The sequence below is a fragment of the Haematobia irritans genome, chromosome 5, assembly GCF_050003625.1.
Source record: "Haematobia irritans isolate KBUSLIRL chromosome 5, ASM5000362v1, whole genome shotgun sequence".
In the NCBI taxonomy this organism is placed as follows: domain Eukaryota; kingdom Metazoa; phylum Arthropoda; class Insecta; order Diptera; family Muscidae; genus Haematobia; species Haematobia irritans.
The window spans coordinates 147,035,886-147,058,232 of record NC_134401.1 but is presented as its reverse complement, the minus strand read 5'-3'; the positions used below and the strand labels follow the sequence as shown (position 1 = coordinate 147,058,232).

At 37.3% G+C, this 22,347-nt stretch overlaps 1 protein-coding gene across 6 annotated transcripts; it reads right to left on the bottom strand.

The window, feature by feature from the left end:
- Nucleotides 1–991: 991 nt before the first annotated feature.
- Nucleotides 992–22,087, bottom strand: Sdb (SAXO downstream of blistered). Of its 6 annotated transcripts, XM_075313914.1 has the most exons (7): nucleotides 21,937–22,087; nucleotides 18,997–21,005; nucleotides 12,853–13,128; nucleotides 12,719–12,783; nucleotides 12,596–12,651; nucleotides 8,281–12,525; nucleotides 992–8,193 (listed from the first exon to the last, which is right to left on the bottom strand). In XM_075313914.1, the coding sequence occupies exons 2-7, from the start codon at nucleotides 20,719–20,721 to the stop codon at nucleotides 1,679–1,681; spliced, it is 12,882 nt and encodes a 4,293-aa protein (XP_075170029.1). In that variant the 5' UTR covers nucleotides 20,722–21,005; nucleotides 21,937–22,087; the 3' UTR covers nucleotides 992–1,678. The 6 variants fall into 6 exon arrangements, with proteins under 6 accessions (XP_075170029.1, XP_075170024.1, XP_075170028.1 ...); XM_075313909.1 differs by having other exon boundaries at nucleotides 992–12,525; XM_075313913.1 differs by having other exon boundaries at nucleotides 992–12,525; nucleotides 18,997–20,959; nucleotides 21,937–22,069.
- Nucleotides 22,088–22,347: the final 260 nt, after the last annotated feature.

The following is a 22,347-nucleotide window of genomic DNA, read 5'->3' as shown; positions in this document are numbered from 1 at the left end:
TTTTTGATTTCAGCTTAAAACCATGCATTGACTAAACTACAAGTCTAGCTTAACCAACAGAGGAAAAGTATGCTTGTCAAATTTATTTGGGCAAAGCCCTATAGACTGCAAGATGGTTGGATGTACAGCTGTTTCGGAATTACCACATTCCTCATCAGCATCCTCTACTTGCAGCAAAACTATCAACCAATTATCAGAATAAATTCGGGTAATTCACTCAACCCAAAGTGAACTACACTTGAACCTTCCGAAAAAAGGTTTGATAGTCGGCTGCTGCCTAAACAACACTTGTAGTTTAGTCAATGCATGGTTTTAAGCTGAAATCAAAAGCAACAACAACGATTGAAGAGAAACCAACAATAACAAACAAAACAAATTTCCTATTTCTATAAAAAATTTTGTCAAAATTTTATTTCCATAGAAAATTTTGCCAAATTTTCAAACCATTGTTATTTTTGGGCTTTTAAGGTCAGGTATTTTTAATGCGAATAAAAGATTAATTTATTCCATTTTTGTCATCTATCGTTTCGCTGGGCGATTTTAGCTTATTCAGAGATGGTATTTTTATTGAATATTTAATCTTTCGTCCGATTATTTTCTATTGCACTTTTAAAGTTTTCTTATTCGCTAACATATAACATGAGACAAACACAAAACTTTAAATATTTGCTGAAAATAATCAGATTTAAAACTAAATATTACAGGGCTTTCCTATTATCTAGATCACAGTTGAATATCGACTGAATTTTTTTTTCTATACAAAATTTTGTCAAAATTTTATTTCTTTAGAAAATTTTGTCAAAATTGAAGTACCTCTTAGTACCGGAATAGTTTAAGTGAGCCTGAAATATCGGGCGGCCACTATAACAAACCTAATCTAACAACCATGATAATAAACAAGAAACTTGTTAACTATTGTCTTTGTGTAGTCATCCTTGGCATTCTGCCTGTCTCCACTCTGTTTTCCTAACATACATAAAGTAAACAAGAGTTTTGCACATTTCCAAAAAAAATTATTGTTATTTATTTTCGAGCAGTGTTCATTTTTTATATTTGTAGTATTATTATTAATTAATAATATCTGGAGTTGTCTTTATTGTTTGAATGTATAAAAATATAATTTGTTTTATAAACATACAAGATATGTAGTATAGTTTTTAGTGTTATGTTTTCTCATTTACTTGGTCAATTAGTAGGTAATTGTGTTGATTATTATAATAAAAAAAAAAACATAGAATATAAATGTTAACAACAATATATGTTTGTATGTGATACAATAAAATTGATAATAAAAAATAAAATAAAAATCATTAAAAAAATCAATATAGCAATTGCTTTTGTTAATCAAACGATTCTGTATTTAATAAAATTACGATATACATATGAACCGTAGATAATGAGAATTAAAAAGAAAAACATATGGAATGGTTCATAAAGGGAAAATATTTAAAATAAAAACAAAACATTTAAACGAAAGTAGGAGATACATAATAAGAACTTAATCCAATTGAATAATACAAATTTTTATTTCATTTTATTTTATATATACACAAATACCGGATATATCCTTTAAGGATATATTCAAATATGTATACAAGTATGTTGTGGATTATTATTATATTTTAGATGTATTATATAGTATGTTACATATGTACTTAGTTATGTTTTAGTTTTAGATTTACTTGGTAGTTTTGAAAAATTTATGATCATGAGTATCCCTAGTGTGTTGGAATGCACCTTGTGTTATTTTATGCACAGCACATGTTGTGACCGGAATTGTTTTATACTCCATTTTGTAATTGCTTGTCGTGGACGAAGATGTGTTATCACCACCCAATGATATGGAGGATTGATTACCACGATGGCGGGTCACTACTCGTTCGCTACGACTATAAGAGGGGAAATCTATGCCACCGGAAGTGTGATGGTGATGATGAATGGCGGATGCAGAGGAGGCAGAAGTGGAACCTTTATTACTCTGTTGTAGTTCCTTGGTTTCACGGTGTATTGTTGAATAACTACGACGTTCACTGGCATTATGAACGGCACACGACGATGAAGAACCATCGGATTCCTTTTGACGATGAATACTGCTATAGCTTTGCCTTTCACTGGGGAACCAGTTGCTCGAAGGTTGTTCATTTAGATTCATTATACTCTTACGATGGATTTTGGCATTCGATGTTAGACTACCAAATTGATTGGATTCGGCTGGAGCATTTTTACGTTGCAATATGGTATTGGCCACATTGGACTCTGAGGAGAATTCTGTTCTACGATGATGGAATTGTTTACTGCCACTGGTCATGGCTGTGGAGGAATTGGCATTATTGCTTTCGGTTATATTGGAGCTTGTGTTGGATGTCTTGGAAGTTGTAATATGACCATTTTCACCACCAGACCTAGAGGTGTCGACTGATCGAGGTGAATTGCCTCCACTTATTAAACTCTTCATATCCGAACCACTACCATTTCTTTGATTTACTGTCCTAAGGGTAGTTGCCGTGGTAGAGGAACTCTCATTTTGTGTCTTCTGGCTAGTGGTTGTCATTTTGCTGGCAATGCATTTAGATTCATGGTCATTATGTTGGGTAATGGTTGAAGTTGTCACAATGCGTCCTCCTCTCAAGACCACTCTTTCACCACTACCACTGCCAAAAGTACCATTGGTAGTATTCCTGCTAGTAACCATTTTGGTGTTATCATTTTGTTGGCCATGTATACGGTTGACACTATTATTGGTATCATGATGGATAACATTTTTCGATGTTTTGCTATCATGATGTTGTATAACAGTTTTATTTATAACATTGCTGCAGGTAGAGCTCTGTTGATTCACCACATTTTTGTTAATAACATTGTTAGTGGTATCATGTTGATTTACCACATTTCTGTTAATAACATTATTTGTCGTATCATGTTGGTTTACCACATTTCTGTTAATAACATTGTGAGTGGTATCATGTTGATTTACCACATTTCTGTTAATAACATTGCTTGTCGTATCATGCTGATTTACCACATTTCTATTGATAACATTACTTGTGGTATCATGTTGATTCACCACTTTTCTGTTATGAACATTACATACACCACTATTTACAATATTCCTGTTATGAACATTACATGTGGTATCATGTTGTGTTAGTTTCCTATTGGTAACATCGGTATTATCATGGCGTATGACATTCCTGTTGATACTGGTGCTATCGATCTCGTTGGTATCATGCTGAGTAATAGACTTCTTCGAGCCTGTTATACGATTTTGTGTTACCGATACATCTTCATTGTAGATATTCTCAACGTTTTTGACATTCTTAACCTTGGTCGATTTTTCCACATTCTCAATGACATTGACCTTACCTTGACGTCGGACATATTGAGTTTCTGGTTCTTTCTTGGCATTTGTTCCAATGACAGTGGTAACCTTTTTGGTTGACACGATAACCATACCATCAGCAGGTTTCTGGGTATTTAAATCGCCAACAGGTACTGCATTCTTGCCCGAAGCATAGCTCATTTGATTGGTGGTCTTGAGAATGGAAGTATCTGTACCCAATGTTATGGAGGAGCTATTGTGTACCACCTTCTTTCTAGTTTCACGAACACTTGTGGTTGTCTGATCTGTCTTTGTTTGATTTTTACGGGTAATATCCATGGTTCCTTCCATTTTGAGATTATCCACTGGTTTCTTGGGTGTAACTCTATCTACCACATCTTTAGGGCCTGGCTCTTTGTCCTTTTTGTAAAATTCACCCTCAGGTTTGAGATTATCGCTAGGTTTGATCGGTGTTGGTCTCTTGACATATTGGTAGGTGTCCTTCTGTTCAAAGGTCATTTCACCCTCTGTACGTAAATTATCTTTATGTACTACACGTTGTACTCGATCAGCCGGTTTATATGAAGGCTTTTCTGGTGTAGTGAAATCTCCTTCGGGTTTCAAATTATCCACCGGTTTCTTGGCCACTGGTCTCTCGCCAGGTCTGAAGCCTTGCTTTTCGGGTGTATAGAAATCACCTTCTGTTTTGAGATTGTCGGAAGGTTTCTTGGGCTTGGGGCGTTCAGCTGGTTTAAAACCTGGCTTTTCTGGTGTATAAAACTCACCCTCTGGCTTTAGATTATCCTCATGGCGTACCTGTTTGGGACGTTCACCTGGAACAAATTTAGTCTTTTCCACGAAGGTCATTTCACCTTCGGTACGTAAGTTATCTTTTCTGATCACTCTTGTGGTTCTTTCTCCTGGTTTATAACCTGGCTTCTCTGGTACAGTGAACTCGCCCTCTGGTTTCAAATTATCCTTAGGTTTCTTCTGCACAGGTCTTTCGGCAGGCTTAAAGCCCTCCTTTTCGGGTTTATAAAACTCACCCTCAGGTTTTAGATTATCCTTGACCTTTACCGGTTCGGGACGTTTAACGTATTTGTATTCTTCCTTTTCTGTAAATGTCATTTCACCTTCAGTACGTAGATTGTCCTTTCTCACAACCTTTTGAGTTCTCTCTGCTGGTTTATAACCTGGTTTCTCTGGTACCGTAAACTCTCCCTCAGGTTTGAGATTATCTTTTGGTTTTTTCTGCACCGGCTTTTCTGCTGGTTTAAAGCCTGGCTTTTCGGGGGTGTAGAAGTCACCCTCAGGCTTGAGATTGTCTTCCGGACGGACCTGATCAGGTCTCTTAACATAACGATATTCTTCCTTTTCGACGAAAGTCATTTCACCCTCAGTACGCAAGTTATCCTTTCTGACAATACGCTCAGTTTTTTCGGCTGGCTTAAACGGAGCCTTCTCGGGACGTACAAAGTCACCTTCGGTTTTAAGATTATCCTTAGGCTTCTTAGGTACAACCTTTTCTGCAGGTTTATATCCAGGCTTATCAGGTGAATAGAACTCTCCTTCGGGTTTCAAGTTGTCCTCTGGTCGTACTGGACTGGGTCTTTCTCCAGGTTTAAACTTGGGCTTCTCAGGTGCATAGAACTCTCCTTCGGGTTTCAAATTGTCGGTTTGTTTCACTGGTTCTGGTCGCTTGACATACGTGTATTCTTCCTTCTCAACGAATGTCATTTCACCTTCCGTACGTAAGTTATCCTTTCTGACCACCTTTTGTGTCCTTTCCGCTGGTTTATAACCTGGTTTCTCAGGTGTATAGAATTCACCTTCTGGTTTGAGATTATCTTCTGGTTTCTTTTGAACTGGTCTTTCGGCTGGTTTGTAGCCAGGCTTTTCAGGTGTATAGAAATCACCTTCAGTTTTGAGATTATCTTGGGGTTTCTTAGCCACTGGTCTTTCGGCAGGCCTAAAACCTGGTTTTTCTGGGCTGTAGAAATCGCCCTCCGGCTTAAGATTGTCTTCAGGTCGTACCTGAGAAGGCCTTTCTCCAGGCATGAATTTGGGTTTCTCTGGTGCATAGAATTCGCCTTCGGGTTTTAAGTTATCCAAACGTTTTACAGGTTCAGGTCGCTTAACATATTGATATTCCTCCTTCTCAGTGAAGATCATCTCACCTTCTGTGCGCAGATTATCTTTTCTTATTATCCTCTCAGTCTTCTCAGCTGGTTTGAATGTTGGCTTATCCGGAACAGTAAATTCACCCTCAGGCTTCAGATTGTCTTCTGGTTTCTTTTGTACAGGTCTTTCAGCAGGTTTGTAGCCCGGCTTCTCTGGTGCATAGAAGTCACCTTCGGGTTTAAGATTATCCTCAGGACGAACTTGTTGGGGTCTTTGACCAGGCATAAATTTAACCTTTTCAGGAGTATAGAATTCACCCTCAGGTTTAAGATTATCTTCCGGTTTCTTCTGAGCAGGCCGTTCAGCTGGGCGATATCCAGGTTTTTCTGGTTTATAGAAATCGCCTTCGGGTTTCAGGTTATCTTCCGGACGAACTTGTTCTGGCCTCTTGACATATTGGTATTCTTCTTTCTCCACAAATGTCATCTCTCCCTCAGTGCGTAGATTATCCTTCCTGATAATGCGTTCAGTTTTCTCAGCAGGTTTGTAAGTCGGTTTATCAGGAACCGTGAATTCACCTTCAGGTCTTAGATTATCTTCGGGCCTCTTTTGCACGGGTCTTTCAGCCGGCCTGTAACCTGGTTTCTCGGGAGTATAGAAATCACCCTCTGGCTTAAGATTATCCTCAGGTTTCTTCTGTACAGGTCTTTCGGCTGGTCTGTATCCCGGCTTTTCAGGTGTGTAAAACTCGCCTTCGGGTTTCAAATTATCCTCTGGTTTTACTTGCGATGGTCTCTCACCTGGTAAGAACTTTTGCTTTTCAGGAGTGTAAAATTCTCCCTCGGGTTTGAGGTTGTCCAATCGCTTAACAGGTTCTGGTCTCTTGACATATTGATATTCTTCTTTCTCCACAAATGTCATTTCACCTTCGGTACGAAGATTATCCTTTCTTATGATTATTTCTGTCTTTTCTGCTGGTCTGTAGCCAGGTTTGTCAGGAGTATAGAAATCACCTTCTGGTTTGAGATTGTCTTCAGGTTTCTTTTGAACTGGCCTTTCTGCTGGTTTAAAACCGGGTTTTTCAGGTGTGTAGAATTCACCTTCGGGTTTCAAGTTATCTTCTGGTCGAACTTGCGAAGGCCTTTCTCCTGGCATGAATTTGGGTTTCTCGGGAGTATAGAATTGACCTTCTGGCCTAAGATTGTCCTCAGGTTTCTTTTGTTCAGGACGTTCAGCGGGTCTATAACCAGGTTTCTCAGGTGTATAGAACTCACCTTCTGGTCGCAAATTATCCTCTGGTCGAACTTGACTTGGTCGTTCTCCTGGCATGAACTTGCTCTTCTCTGGGGTGTAGAAGTCACCCTCAGGTTTTAGATTGTCTTCAGGTCTCTTTTGTACTGGTCTTTCGGCAGGTCTGTACTGAGGCTTGTCGGGAACAGTAAACTCTCCCTCTGGTCTAAGATTATCCTCAGGTCTTACCTGGGACGGTCTTTCGCCCGGCATGAACTTGGGTTTCTCAGGTGCATAAAACTCTCCCTCAGGGCGAAGATTATCTTCTGGTTTCTTTTGTTCTGGTCTTTCAGCTGGTCTGTAGCCAGATTTCTCTGGGGCGTAGAAATCGCCTTCAGGCTTCAAGTTGTCCTCAGGTTTCTTTTGAACAGGCCTTTCGGCCGGTCTATATTGAGGCTTATCAGGGACAGTAAATTCTCCCTCCGGCCTAAGATTGTCCTCAGGTCTTACCTGGGAAGGTCTTTGGCCAGGCATGAACTTGGGTTTCTCAGGAGCATAAAACTCTCCCTCAGGGCGAAGATTATCTTCTGGTTTCTTTTGCTCTGGTCTTTCAGCTGGTCTATAGCCAGGTTTCTCTGGAGTATAGAAATCACCTTCTGGCTTCAAGTTATCCTCAGGTTTCTTTTGAACAGGCCTTTCAGCTGGTCTATATCCGGGTTTTTCTGGAGTATAAAAATCACCTTCTGGTTTAAGATTATCCTCTGGTCGCACTTGTGATGGTCTTTCACCGGGCATGAATTTCGGTTTTTCTGGAGTATAGAACTGCCCTTCAGGCTTAAGATTATCTTCTGGTTTCTTTTGCTCAGGTCTTTCAGCAGGTCGATAACCTGGTTTCTCTGGTGTATAAAAGTCACCTTCGGGTTTCAAGTTATCCTCAGGCTTCTTCTGCACGGGTCTCTCCGCTGGTCTATACCCAGGTTTTTCTGGTGTGTAGAAGTCACCTTCAGGTTTGAGATTATCCTCTGGACGTACTTGGTCTGGTCTCTTGACATATTGATATTCTTCTTTTTCTACAAATGTCATTTCACCTTCAGTGCGAAGATTATCCTTTCTGATAATGCGTTCAGTTTTCTCGGCCGGTCTGTACTGAGGTTTATCGGGAACAGTAAATTCTCCTTCAGGCCTCAGATTATCCTCTGGACGAACTTGAGAAGGTCTTTCTCCAGGCAAGAATTTTGGTTTCTCCGGGGCATAGAATTCACCCTCTGGACGAAGATTATCTTCTGGTCTCTTCTGCTCTGGTCTTTCAGCTGGTCTATAACCAGGTTTCTCAGGTGTGTAGAAGTCTCCTTCTGGTTTAAGATTATCTTCAGGCTTCTTTTGTTGCGGTCGCTCTGCTGGCCTGTATCCGGGTTTCTCGGGGGTGTAGAAGTCGCCCTCTGGTTTAAGATTATCTTCTGGTCGAACTTGTGACGGTCTCTCACCAGGCATGTACTTAATTTTCTCTGGGGCATAGAATTCACCTTCAGGTTTAAGGTTATCTTCTGGTTTCTTTTGTTCGGGTCGTTCAGCTGGCCTATATCCTGGTTTTTCAGGCGTATAGAAGTTACCCTCCGGCTTAAGGTTATCTTCCGGTTTCTTTTGCACGGGTCTCTCAGCTGGTCTGAATCCTGGTTTCTCAGGTGTGTAGAAGTCACCTTCAGGTTTGAGATTATCCTCTGGGCGAACTTGATCTGGTCTCTTGACATATTGGTATTCTTCTCTTTCCACAAAAGTCATTTCACCTTCAGTGCGGAGATTATCCTTTCGAATAATACGTTCGGTTCTTTCGGCCGGTCTGTACTGAGGCTTGTCAGGAACGGTGAATTCTCCCTCGGGTTTTAGGTTATCTTCAGGACGAACTTGGGAAGGTCTTTCACCGGGCATGAATTTAGGTTTCTCGGGAGCATAGAATTCTCCCTCTGGACGGAGATTATCTTCCGGTTTCTTTTGTTCGGGCCTTTCTGCTGGCCGGTATCCAGGCTTCTCAGGAGTATAGAAGTCACCTTCTGGTTTCAGATTATCTTCTGGGCGAACCTGTGATGGTCTTTCACCAGGCATGTACTTTTGTTTTTCTGGTGTATAGAACTGACCCTCCGGTTTGAGATTATCCTCTGGTTTCTTTTGCTCGGGTCTTTCTGCTGGTCTGTACTGAGGCTTATCTGGAACGGTGAATTCACCCTCTGGTCTAAGGTTGTCCTCTGGTCGAACTTGAGATGGTCTTTCACCAGGCATAAACTTGGGCTTCTCAGGTGCATAGAATTCGCCCTCAGGTTTTAGGTTATCTTCGGGTTTCTTTTGCTCAGGTCGTTCAGCAGGCCTGTAGCCTGGTTTTTCAGGAGTATAGAAATCACCCTCTGGCTTGAGATTATCCTCTGGTTTCTTCTGTACTGGTCTTTCGGCTGGCCTGTAACCAGGTTTCTCTGGTGTATAGAAGTCACCTTCAGGCTTAAGATTATCCTCATGTCGAACTTGGGATGGTCTCTCACCAGGCATGAATTTAGGCTTTTCTGGAGTATAGAATTGACCTTCTGGCTTAAGGTTATCTTCTGGCCTCTTCGCCTCAGGTCTTTCAGCAGGCCTGTACCCTTGTTTTTCAGGTGTATAGAAGTCTCCTTCGGGCTTCAGATTATCTTCAGGCCGAACTTGATCGGGTCTTTTAACATATTGATATTCTTCTCTCTCTACAAATGTCATTTCACCTTCAGTACGTAGGTTATCCTTACGAATAATTCGTTCATTTCTTTCGGCTGGTCTATACTGGGGTTTGTCGGGAACGGTGAATTCTCCTTCTGGTCGGAGGTTATCCTCTGGACGAACTTGAGATGGTCTTTCGCCGGGTCTGTATTTAGGTTTCTCAGGAGTATAGAACTCACCCTCTGGCTTAAGATTATCTTCGGGTTTCTTTTGCTCGGGTCTCTCAGCAGGCCGATAGCCGGGCTTTTCGGGAGTGTAGAAATCGCCTTCTGGTTTTAGATTGTCTTCAGGTTTCTTTTGCTGTGGTCTTTCAGCTGGTCTGTATCCAGGCTTTTCAGGTGTATAGAAGTCACCTTCGGGTTTCAAGTTATCCTCTGGTTTTTTCTGTATTGGTCTCTCAGCTGGTCTATATCCTGGCTTCTCTGGTGTATAGAAGTCACCTTCAGGCTTAAGATTGTCCTCATGACGAACTTGAGATGGTCTTTCACCAGGCATGAATTTAGGTTTTTCTGGAGTATAGAATTGACCTTCTGGCTTAAGATTATCTTCTGGTCTCTTTTGTTCAGGTCTTTCAGCTGGCCTGTAGCCTGGTCTGTCAGGTGTATAGAAGTCTCCTTCTGGCTTCAGATTATCCTCAGGTCGAACTTGGTCTGGACGTTTCACATATTGATATTCCTCTTTCTCGATAAAGGTCATCTCACCTTCTGTGCGTAAATTGTCTTTTCTTATGATACGCTCTGTTCTTTCAGCGGGTTTATATGTTGGCTTATCAGGGACTGTGAATTCCCCTTCAGGCTTGAGATTGTCTTGGGGTTTCTTTTGTTCTGGTCTCTCTGCTGGTCTATAGCCCGGCTTTTCTGGAGTATAGAAGTCACCTTCTGGTTTGAGATTATCTTCAGGACGAACTTGACTGGGTCTTTCACCAGGACGATACTTTTGCTTTTCAGGAGTATAGAAATCACCTTCTGGCTTGAGATTATCTTCTGGACGCACCTGGGTAGGTCTTTCACCAGGACGATACTTTTGCTTTTCCGGAGTATAGAAATCTCCCTCTGGTTTGAGGTTATCCTCAGGCTTTTTCTGTATAGGCCTTTCTGCGGGACGATAACCAGGCTTTTCTGGGGTATAGAATTCACCTTCGGGCCTTAAGTTGTCTTCTGGACGAACCTGAGACGGCCTTACCACATACTGGTATTCCTCTTTTTCTACAAATGTCATTTCACCTTCAGTGCGAAGGTTATCACGCTGTATAATTTTTTCGGTTCTCTCTCCCGGGCGATATTGTGGTTTATCGGGTTTAGTAAACTCTCCTTCTGGTTTGAGATTGTCCTGTGGTCTCTTCTGAACAGGTCTTTCAGCAGGTCTATATTCAGGCTTGTCGGGTGCGTAAAAATCGCCTTCTGGACGCAGATTATCTTCGGGCCGTTTAGGCTGGGGACGTTCGGCTGGGCGGTAACCAGGTTTATCCGGAGTATAGAAATCACCCTCAGGTCGTAGATTATCTTCAGGGCGCACCTGAGAAGGTCTTTCACCAGGTTTATACTTAGGTTTCTCTGGGGCATAGAAGTCACCCTCGGGTTTGAGATTATCCTCCGGCCTCTTTTGTTCTGGCCTTTCAGCAGGTCTATAGCCAGGTTTTTCCGGCTTATAGAATTCGCCCTCAGGACGAAGGTTATCTTCGGGGCGAACCTGTGAGGGTCTTTCACCAGGCCTGTATTTCGGCTTCTCTGGAGTATAGAAATCGCCCTCGGGCTTAAGGTTGTCTTCCGGCCTCTTTTGTTCTGGTCTTTCTGCTGGACGATATCCAGGCTTTTCGGGAGTATAAAATTCACCCTCCGGGCGAAGATTATCTTCGTGACGTACTTGTGTGGGTCTCTCACCAGGCTTATACTTGGGTTTCTCTGGAGCATAGAAGTCACCTTCGGGCTTAAGATTATCTTCGGGTCGTTTTTGTTCTGGCCTTTCAGCTGGACGATAACCAGGTTTCTCTGGCGAATAGAATTCGCCTTCTGGTCGGAGGTTATCTTCGGGACGAACTTGCGACGGTCTCTCACCAGGTTTATATTTAGGTCTATCGGGTGTATAGAAATCACCTTCTGGCTTGAGATTGTCTTCTGGCCGTTTTTGTTGAGGTCTTTCAGCTGGTCGGAAACCTGGTTTCTCGGGCGTATAGAATTCTCCTTCTGGTCGCAAATTGTCCTCATGGCGTACCTGTGTCGGTCTCTCACCTGGTTTATATTGAAGCTTCTCAGGAGTATAGAAATCACCTTCAGGTTTAAGGTTGTCCTCAGGTCGTTTTTGTTGAGGCCGTTCAGCTGGTCTGAAGCCGGGCTTTTCAGGTTTATAAAACTCACCTTCAGGACGTAAATTATCCTCAGGACGAACTTGGGATGGTCTTTCACCAGGTTTGTATTTAGGCTTGTCTGGAGCATAAAAATCGCCTTCAGGCTTAAGATTATCTTCAGGCTTCTTTTGTTGAGGACGTTCAGCAGGTCGGTAGCCTGGTTTCTCGGGAGTGTAAAATTCTCCTTCTGGTTTCAAATTGTCTGGCCTAAAAACAGGCTCTGGGCGAGATACATACGTATATTCTTCCTTCTCAACAAAAGTCATTTCACCTTCGGTACGAAGATTATCTTTGTGAACTACACGTTGGGTCTTTTCAGCTGGCCTATAACCTGGCTTATCGGGAGTATAAAATTCACCCTCAGGTTTAAGATTATCTTCCGGTCTCTTTTGCTGTGGTCTCTCGGCTGGTCTGTAGCCCGGCTTATCGGGCGTATAGAATTCACCTTCAGGTCGTAAGTTATCCTCATGTTTAACTGGTACTGGTCTCTCGGACGGACGATATTGTTCTTTTTCCGGTTTATAGAATTCACCTTCAGGCTTAAGATTGTCATGTGGTCTCACTGGCTTGGTTCTGATGATATATTCATATTCTTCATTCTCAAGAATAGTCGTATCCTTCGTAGTATCAGTCGTATAACGATCTGGCCCACCCGGTAATGGTTTGGGAGAGTCCTTGGGACCTTTTCTGATTGTGGTTAGAGATTCATTATTTTCATAATCATCTTTGGACCAGGTATTTGTGCGTATTCGGGTTTCCACATTATCAACCATATCTGTAATGAAAAAGAAAGCATGAAATTGGTTAGAAGACAGAAAGATTAAAACACAGTTTAGATATCAAACCTGTAGATTCGGTTTTAACGGTCTTTGTAGTTTCACTGGTCGTGCAATGATGACGTCTATCAAAAAAAGGAAATATTAATAATTGATATGAATGGATTAAATAGTTGAATATGATGAACTTACCCACAAGTACATATCTCACATATACACATTTCCGTATGGGTACTTTTCCATTTATCGACTCCATCCTGAAATTTTTTTGAAAACCACAATCATTATAGGGAATTTTATTGTGCCCAAGTAATTCTTTGACTTACTTTTCGTGAATCGGTAATTTTCTTATTTTTATTAACGATCTTTAGCCTTTCATCTGTTTCATCATAGATGTTCTCTGTGATATCCTTGCGTTTTGAGGTCTTATTCAAATTATATTCCAAATTCTCATTTTCTTCCAAGATCTTTGAATTTTTTTCAATCTCCGTAAATTCATCTATGTAAACGGTCTTTTTGGGTGCCTCGACAATCTTCTCAATGACATCGGTACGCGTTTTTTCATCCAGAACACGCCAGTCATTTATGCTTGCATCGTAAATCTGTAAATCGGAAAGGAGTAGAGCAAAGAGATTTGCATCAGTGGAGCAAAGAGATGTGTATCAGTTTTCAAGTTTTTATAGGTTTTCTCATCTCAAAACACTATAATGCCAAGGAAATAATTGAATATTTAAATTTATATAGAAGAGCTGAGTCTGTGGCTGCTTAGGGCCCACACTAAAGGGCTAAAGCTATAGGGATCTATACTATAAGTTACAAAATTGCATTATATTTCTATTATCCCAGGGAACCGCCTACAAATTACTCAAGGAGAATTTTGGCCGCATTAGTCACTTCAGTCGGATCAATATTGATTTTATAATTAAGGCACAACAAAGTTACATAAACAATGGTACAAATTCTATCATCTATGGACGAGTATAGTTAATTCGTCGAGAACTCAAAGGGTGTCGTTTTAATTTTTTAATGTACTAACCGCTTGAGTTAACGTATATTGCTCAGATTTTACTTTAGACGCATCTACTGAAATACCATAAATATGTTAAAAACTATAATATTTGGACATATCTTGAGTCAAAGTTATTGCGAGTTTTATGATTGATTGAATATGCGATTAGTTTTTTGTTGCATTTTTTGAGCAAAAAACTGTGGGTAGTAGTTGATTAAAAAATGAAGACTTGGTAACCCAATCAAACTATTCCAAGGCCGAGGTAACAAACTTTACCCCAGCTCTACCTGTTCAAAATTTCAATTAACTCTCTGTACTCATTCACAATTGACTGGATTTTCTTTTGTTTAATCCCACTGTGAAAAGTGGCTGTCTGACAAATATTTTTTTCGTTCAAATATTTTTTATATACGTACGTGAAATCAGTGAAATTTCATAGCGATGACTGTTTTAATGAATGACAATATGTAAATCATCAAAGAATAAAAACAAATCTAAAATTCTATTCAGACTGCATAGCATATTCCATGAAATTTATTATATACCATGAGTTTGTGATTAAGAAAAAATTGCTGACATTTATTAGCAAAGTAGAAAAACTAATTGGGACTTTTATATATATTTTCTTTTTCTATTTCACCGATGAAAATTTTAACAAGATTTGTGTATAGGGTTAAAACAAACACCGAGTTGAATGTTCTTAGGAAAAAAATGCAGCCTATATATTTATTGCCTGAACAAGGGGGGATTTCTCTTATATTAACGGAGACCTTCTTCTTATATCCTAATCTAGAGCATCTTACAGTAAAGTGTTTGGCACACAATATTAGATAGAAATTATGGAATTGTCTGCTGAATTGTCTAAAATGCTGGAATTGAATCTATAACCTATTGCATACAAGTCAGACATGCAAAACTTGTTCTAAGTTGACAATATGTTATAATAATAATGTAAAGAGCGAAATTTTTATGAACAGAGAGATAAATCTATCGTGGTGTACTGCCAGCATGTAAATGGGAGTTTTCAAAAAATAAATAAGCGAACATACGGACGACCAAAGGAGGATATTCGACGCCAAATTTTGCGATTACTTTTGTAACAATTTTGCTGATAGGGTTGGATACAAGTGAAAATCCAATGATATTTGTATATATACAGGAAAGAATAAAAATTTCATTACTGGCACGAAAAACTGACCAAATCTTTGTAAATTCAAACTATATCAGAGTACACCACTTTAAGTAAAAATTTTAACTAATTGTAAGAAGTCGCATAAAGTGCAAAAGAGTTAAAAATAATAATTATTACTTTCATAAAATTATTGAAATTGGAACTATCTAGATAGAAGTGCGATTAACTAAATTCAAAACTTGTTATTAATTACGAGCTACTTTTTTTCTGTGCATACATGGAAGTACCATTAAAATCTAATCAGATTTGAATTTCAATCATCTATGATCATAGCCAGAAGATAGAAAACTAGGTGATATTTTAATTAAAGTTGTCTACATTAACATTTAGACTTATATTAACGGCCATTTTCATGTAGCTCCGTTAGGCTTTAACTGCCAGTTAACAGGAAGTAAACTGCAAATATCTTATCTCCGATTACCTATAACTGAAAAATTTTCTGCAGTTTAGTTTCTAACTATCGTATGAATATATATGCAAGATGACAGATATGTCAATAGTACGGTTTAAAAGTTCGTTAGCTAACGGAGCATTAACGGAGCTTCATGAAAATGGGGGTAAATCTATAAAAAGTGTATTAAATTTGAATTAAACTGAATTTGAATTATTTCTTCATTTTACCCAATTTTTAAACAAAGGCCTGTATTTATTTATTTTTGAAATAACATTTAGAAAAAGTATTCAATAGAAAAATAGAAAAAGATACAATATGAAAGATTATGCAACCTAAATTTTAAGGGCACGCAATTTACATAATATTAAGGACAAATTTCTTTAAAATTAAGAAATTGTAATTGAAAGAAAGTGTATAATATTTGCTTTAAAATGTTTCTTCTTTATATTTAAGACACGAATCTTTGTAATGTGCGTCCCTCTGTTAAAGTCGCAAATCTTTGAAGTAAGGCAAATTTCTTAAAGAAAAACATTTTTGATTTAAGGAATAATCTCTAAATTAACCAGGAAAATGAATTGATTAAATATAGAAAGGCTGCGAATATAGGCTAAGATTTATTTTAAGGATTTTTCCTTTTTAGGTTTGATTTTTTTTAATTAAGAAAACATTTTGTGTCTGTTATAATTTGGATATTTAAACTGGCATTTATTTTTACATGGCATTTATTTGTTAATATATGGCATAAAGAAAATGAAATTTCTAAAATATCAGTATCCTGATTTTTATTTTATAGATCCTAGATTTAAAGATAGATAACTGTCCAAAACCCGTTTTTATTTTAACCCTTAAATGCACAAGGTCGCCGATTCCCCCGAAAAAAATATATAATATGCACTCTGATAAAAAAATAACATCCACATACCAATTAAAAAAAATATGTGTTTTTATGAAAAGAATACTGGTTGAATTAAAAAAAAAATAATACAGTGCACATTAAACTAAGTTTCTATTTACAAACAAACAATTTAATTTTAGTAGAGAACAAAGAAGAGAGATTTTCTAGTAAATATCTAGTAAATATTATACAAGTTCAAATTTGTAGTTTTTTGAATTTTTGGACAAATTGATTTTCAATTTTAGCTACATATTACTCAAAAGTGCTAAAAACATATTGTAGTATAAAAAACATCATATAGTGTTTCATGATGTTTTAAATACAACAAACTTGATTCATACAATTCGGTCAACATTTTAAGACGCAAGATTTTTTTTTCTTAAAAGATACAGGGTTAAATAAGCCGAATCTTTGGCTCGGAATTAATAACAAAATCTCTAGGACAACATCAAAATAAAAAAAAAAACTAAATATATCAATAAAATATATCCTAGAAAAGTTGGAAATCGCCAGCGAAACGTGCCAAGATGACACTCTAGAAATAAAAGTGGAAAAAGTAGAAAGATATTGAACCTGAAACCCTTTAAACATTCGCACAATTGAATTTGCATTAGTTCTTGGGAGCCACCGCGGGGCAATGCTTAGCGTGTCCGACTTTCATACAAATGATCTTGGGTTCAATCCCAGATTCGACCGAACACTAAGAAGTTGTCCAACTGTGATTATTTCTTCTCAGTTGGCTTCAGCGTAATGTGAAAACGACGTTGGAACTTGACTATAAAAAGGAGGTCCCCTTGAGCTAAAATGGTACCAAAATAAACTGAAGTGAGCTTAAAATAACGTCACTGTCATTATATCATATTTAACCTATAAATTCTTCCGATCTGATACTGCTCAGCCTTTCGAAAACATTTTAAACTCTTTAAAAACTATACACAAATTTACAAAGTAAAAGTATGTACGAAAAAGCTTCAATAAAAATATGTACGTCTTTTTCACAAATTTTATGTCAATCTAAAGACCTTCTGAAACATATTATCACACATATTGGAAACATATTTTGTGGTATCGTATTGTATTTTAATTTGCTACTTATATAGGGCAAAAACAAAATGCATTCATTTTGTTGAAGTGAAACTCATTGATATTAGCGAAATTAATTCATAATGATTGCTCAACATGTTTGGACATTCAGCAGTATGAAATTAAAATATTAAGTTTTGGAAGATGTTGGTGGCGTTTTGCAGGAATTTGATGGGAAGAATAATTCTCGTACGTAATTTCCATAAAAAAAATTGCATATAAGTCCCGAAAATAAGGCACAATAGAAAAATGGTTTCAAAATTTCGTATTTTTCGTTTATTTTTAAAGAAGTTTGTAAAAATGCATTTTAGTGCTCACCAATTGGAAAATATTTATATCTTATTTGGATTAAAGTCTCTACACACAAAAAAATTTTTTTCTGATTCAATCACGAAATTAATTGATCCAATTAATTTTTTAATTGAAATGTCTTCAATCACAGAAATGATTGTATCAATTAAAAAATTAATTGACAGTCAATTAAAAAATTAATTGATCCAATTAAATATTTAATTGATACTATTAATTTGTGTGATTGATTTTTATTTCAATTAAAAAATTTGTTGAATCAATTAAATTTTTAATTGAATATTTTCTAAAACTCAATTAAGATTTTAATTGGAAAAATTTTCGTGAAATTTTTTTCTGTGTACGTTAAAATAACAACGAGAAATAAATTCAAACTAAGTGTGGAAATAGAGTTTGGTGTCGTTTCGAATGTCCTCCTAAGTGGACATCGGTAGTCAAAGGGTTCCTGGGAAAAATTCCCTCCATCTTCTTGCCCAATAAGCTTAAGTAAATATTATAATAATATGTAGTAAATAATTTGGACATTAAACCAGCCAGCATTGATATCAGGTTAACATAATTTTTTCTTATTTCAATTTCCTCATAAAATTTCTTCAATTACTCAGAAATATCGCTATCAAAAGAGGACTTTTGCCATTTTTTATTAGAGTTGAATTCTATCCGAACTGAAAAGTCTTACTAGTCTGACTTACTTAAATATAAGGCGATATATTTCTGAAGGGTTTAATCATAATTGACGAAGGTTTTTGGTCTTTTGTCAGAGTTCTGAATTAATTCTTACCCCCATTTTCATAAAGCTCCGTTAGTGGTACGTTAGCTAACGAACTTTTAAACCGTGATATCTACATATCTGTCATTTTGCGTATATATTCCATATGCCAAACTTAACTGCTGAAAATTTTTCAGTTAAAGTTAACCGGAGAACATATATTTACATTTTTCTTTCTGTTAACTGGCAGTTAAAGCCTAACGGAGCTACATGAAAATGGCCGTTAGACGTGTAAAGCTGCATGCTAATGAATCTTTCAATACATATTATTTGTTTTCCCCTAATATAATTTAAAACCAATTTTTGAATCAAATTGGTATCTCTCATCAAATTTTTCTCATAATCAATTAAGGTTTTTTTTAATTTTCTTCGACCTTTTTAGTCGAGTCCCGATTCCCGCAAAATCCTAATTTTCTTCTAAACCAGTAAATTGAAACTAATCAAATGGGTCACGACTAGGATCGGCTAATTATTCGACCAAATGACTGACTATACTATTTTTATTTATGGCTACTAATTTCAGTTCTTTACTCAGGAATAAATATCACTATATTTCATCATTTTCTAAAACTTCTAGAATTTTTTAAAATGTATTCATCAATAACAAAAAAGACCTAACAAACCCATTGTGTTTAAAAATGAATAAGTACTTAATCTCATGCGAGAAAAAAATCTAAAGAATTTATGCAAAAAAACTGTTAAGCCACTCTCTTAAATTTAGAATTCTCTCTTTTTCAGCACTCTTCAAACGATCTCTCAAATATCTCTCTTTATATTTGTTTTCCCGTTTTGTTTTGACATAAACCATACACTACTCACCTTTGTGATTTCCGTCGTTGTTGTAATATTGGCCACATCAGTATTATCTTTCTCAATTTCACGAACAATATCTTGTGGTACATAAGCTTTAGCATCAACAAACGATTGCTCATCGACGACTTTCCATTGACCGAGCTTAGAGTCATAAACTTTGGTTGTATATGTGGTTCTCGTTGTATTAATGACATCATCGGCTATTTCAGGAAAGACACTGGTATCATGAGCATTATCCGTAATTTTCTCCTCAACCACACGCCACCTGTTGTTGCGTTGATCATAGATTTTCTTTTTGTATGTGACCTTACAAGTACCATCCCGACCATGACTGACAAAACGCTCATAACTTGGCTGTTTCGTATTGATGCCGGGGCCAATGTCATCACTGTATTCAGTCCAGGTTTTGGTTTTAACATCGAAAATCTCTTTTTTATTAACAGATTTACTCTTTTTCGTAAGACTTTCGGAGGTGGTGGATTCTTGTTCGGTGATTTGTTTTGATGTTGATGAGGATTTTTTATTTAGGCTTTGTTTGTTATTGGTAGACGAGGAGGTGTTGTTGATCGTTGTCATCGTGGACGAGGTGTTGCTGTTATCTGTCAAGAGGTCAGTGTTGTGAATCTGACTTGTATTAGTCCTTGATGTTGTTGCGTTTTTATTGTTGTTATTCCTTTCAATACTGGTTAGCATGGTGGTGGTGGTGGTCTTATTGTCTTGGATATTGGCAGTAAAATCATCTTTGGAAGACTTTGTGGTTTGGGTATTAAGGATTTGAGTGCCATGGATTTTTGTATCGGAACTGGTAGGTGTTACCGGCATGGTGACCTGATATGGTAGCTGAGGTGTTGATGGTGAGGCCATTGGTGCCATTCCTCCTCCAACATTATCGGTACCTAACATTTTACCATAATTTGGTGTGGAATATGAGGAATATTCTGTGTTGGAGTGATTTTGTTCGTTTATGGTTTTGCCATTAATTGACTCGTTGGCTTTAAACTGGCTTGACAACATCGATGATGATGTCATTTCAGTAGCACCGTTTATGGTTGTGGCAGTCGATTGATATGCCTGTTTTGTGGCCATAGATTCATCTTTGATGATCACAGTTTCAGGCTGGAATTCAACATCGACAATATAACCACCAGTAGTGTTGCCACCATCAATGGCACTCATACCATCTGTTATTGCCGAGGATGTAATAGAGGACATTTGTTGAGATTTTGAAGAGGAAGAAGATTGCATGACCTTCGATGACGAGGTGGATGAGGTTGAATACATTTTCTTGGAACTTCCCATATGTGAACTACCACTTAGCTCTACCACATCTATAGGTACCGAAAATACCGGCTCTTGTGTGGCACTCTCACTGACCAAATCAATGGAGGCTATAATTTTACCACTTGAGGCAAATTCATCGGACATTTCTTGATGATATTGTGAAGAAGATGATATTTTTGATCCTGCCTCATTGCTGGATTGTATTTCCATAACGGTAGATTCACTACTCATCGCTGAGGATTTCTTTGTGGATGATGAAGCTTTATAGATTTTTGATGATCCAGCAACATCGACTTCATAGAAATCCCCTGCCGAAGAGGATTGTAAATTATCCTTGTGTAATTCTTTCACAGCCTTTGATGAGGTGGAGGGTGTAGCTTTAGTCGTTGATTGTGATGATGTTGAAGAGGATGAACCATTCTGTTTCTTTTTGGCGTTTTTTGAGACCATTTTGTCTCTTTTATTTCTCGTTTACACTTTTTGGGTTGATTTGATTGATATGATCTAAGGCACTTTAGGGTGATTTCTTTCTAGGGATTTAAATTTTCTTTTCACTTTATTTCTGTTTTTTTTTTTTTGCAAAAAATATTCCTTTTTAATTATTTTTTGTTAATTTTTTAAAAAATTTTAATTTTTATTTATTTTTTGCGTTGATTAATTCCTTTTAATTTCTTTCTTTTTTTGTTAACTAAAAAATTGTCGTTATATATTCGTCGTTATTTTCGTTAAATTTCCTAAAGGAAATTTTATAAATAAATTATTTCAATTTTTGTTTAAATAAATATTTCGTTTACGTTTTTTTTTCTTGTATTCGTTGGCTGCTAAGGCTCTATTCGATTGCTGACATTTTCTTAAAAATAATTTCTTTTTATTGATTACTTGTCATGAAAAAAAAAAACACAAAAACAGAAACGCACGCAAAAAACACCGAAAAATGTCGAAATGCTTTATTTTTAAATATTATTCACTAAAGTCAAACAGAAACAATTATACAAACACATACACTGCTGAGATACACAATGGACATTAGTCGTTTGACAACAAAAACAAAAATATATCAAAAACAAATCGCTTAGCTCGTTATACCGAACCGAAAAAAATTTTTTAAATCGAACAAAATTAAAACAAAAAACCCATCGCAATGCTATCAAGGTATAAAATACACTAATAATTTGATTTTGTTAACTTAGCAATCAACCATCAGCAGCCAACATTGGTGGCTAGCACAGTCACATAGGCACACTCTCGCACACAAGGCTTTCACTGTTGGGAGACGAAAAAAAAACACTGAAAACCCTTATATTAACACACTCACGCACACATAGCCCCATGTATAGAACTAGGAAGTACTCTTTAATACTCTTCTAAATATTCTAATGGTCTTCAATTGTATTTTCTATTAGACTCTATTTTACGCGCGCTCTCTCTCTCTCTCCAGCACTCACTATCTTTTACTCTCTATCACCGAATTGGAGTATACACTCAAAACGAAATCTCACTCACACTTGATATTGTTTCACTTTAAGGTAGCCCCTATGTTATAGTGCTAGCCAGAGCTTAGTGCTTAGTTTTGTGTCATCATTTGGCTTTAGTAATAGAGGGGTCTATATGGTGTATGTGTGTGTTTTTGTGTGCTTTTGATTTTTGTTTTTTTCTTTTCAATACTTTTTTCTCTCTGTTTCTCTAATTTATATCACTTTTTTCTTTCTCTTTTATTTTTCTCTCGATTACAAATTATAATGTTATGTTAACTATTTAAGTTTCGGAATAAAAGTCGACCGTCGCGTACCAGCACTAAAAATGAACTGATCATTTTTGTTTGGCTGGAGCCGAAATCAACCTGAAATGCTGTCGTTGGCAAATGAAAAAAACAACACACACACACACACACAATGTTAAAGTCAACGTTTTTGCGAGGCGTAAAACAGCGACAGCATACGCCAACGCCACTGCTAAAGTTACCGCACAAAACAAGTGGGTTTTCTATCATCTCTTCTCTCCCTCATATGTGCCAAGAGTAGAAGAGGTAACTATACTGTAAGCGCCAGAATAATTACTAAAAGCTAGACTAGACTG

Bases quoted from the DNA above. Each gene is read 5' to 3' on its own strand.
- Sdb (XM_075313909.1), bottom strand. From the start codon at position 20,721: ATGGTCTCAAAAAACGCCAAAAAGAAACAGAATGGTTCATCCTCTTCA. The intron at 13,129-18,996 runs GTGAGTAGTGTA...TCCGATTTACAG, and splicing joins CAACGACGGAAATCACAAAG to ATTTACGATGCAAGCATAAA. The intron at 12,526-12,595 runs GTTTGATATCTA...TTTTCATTACAG, and splicing joins CGTTAAAACCGAATCTACAG to ATATGGTTGATAATGTGGAA.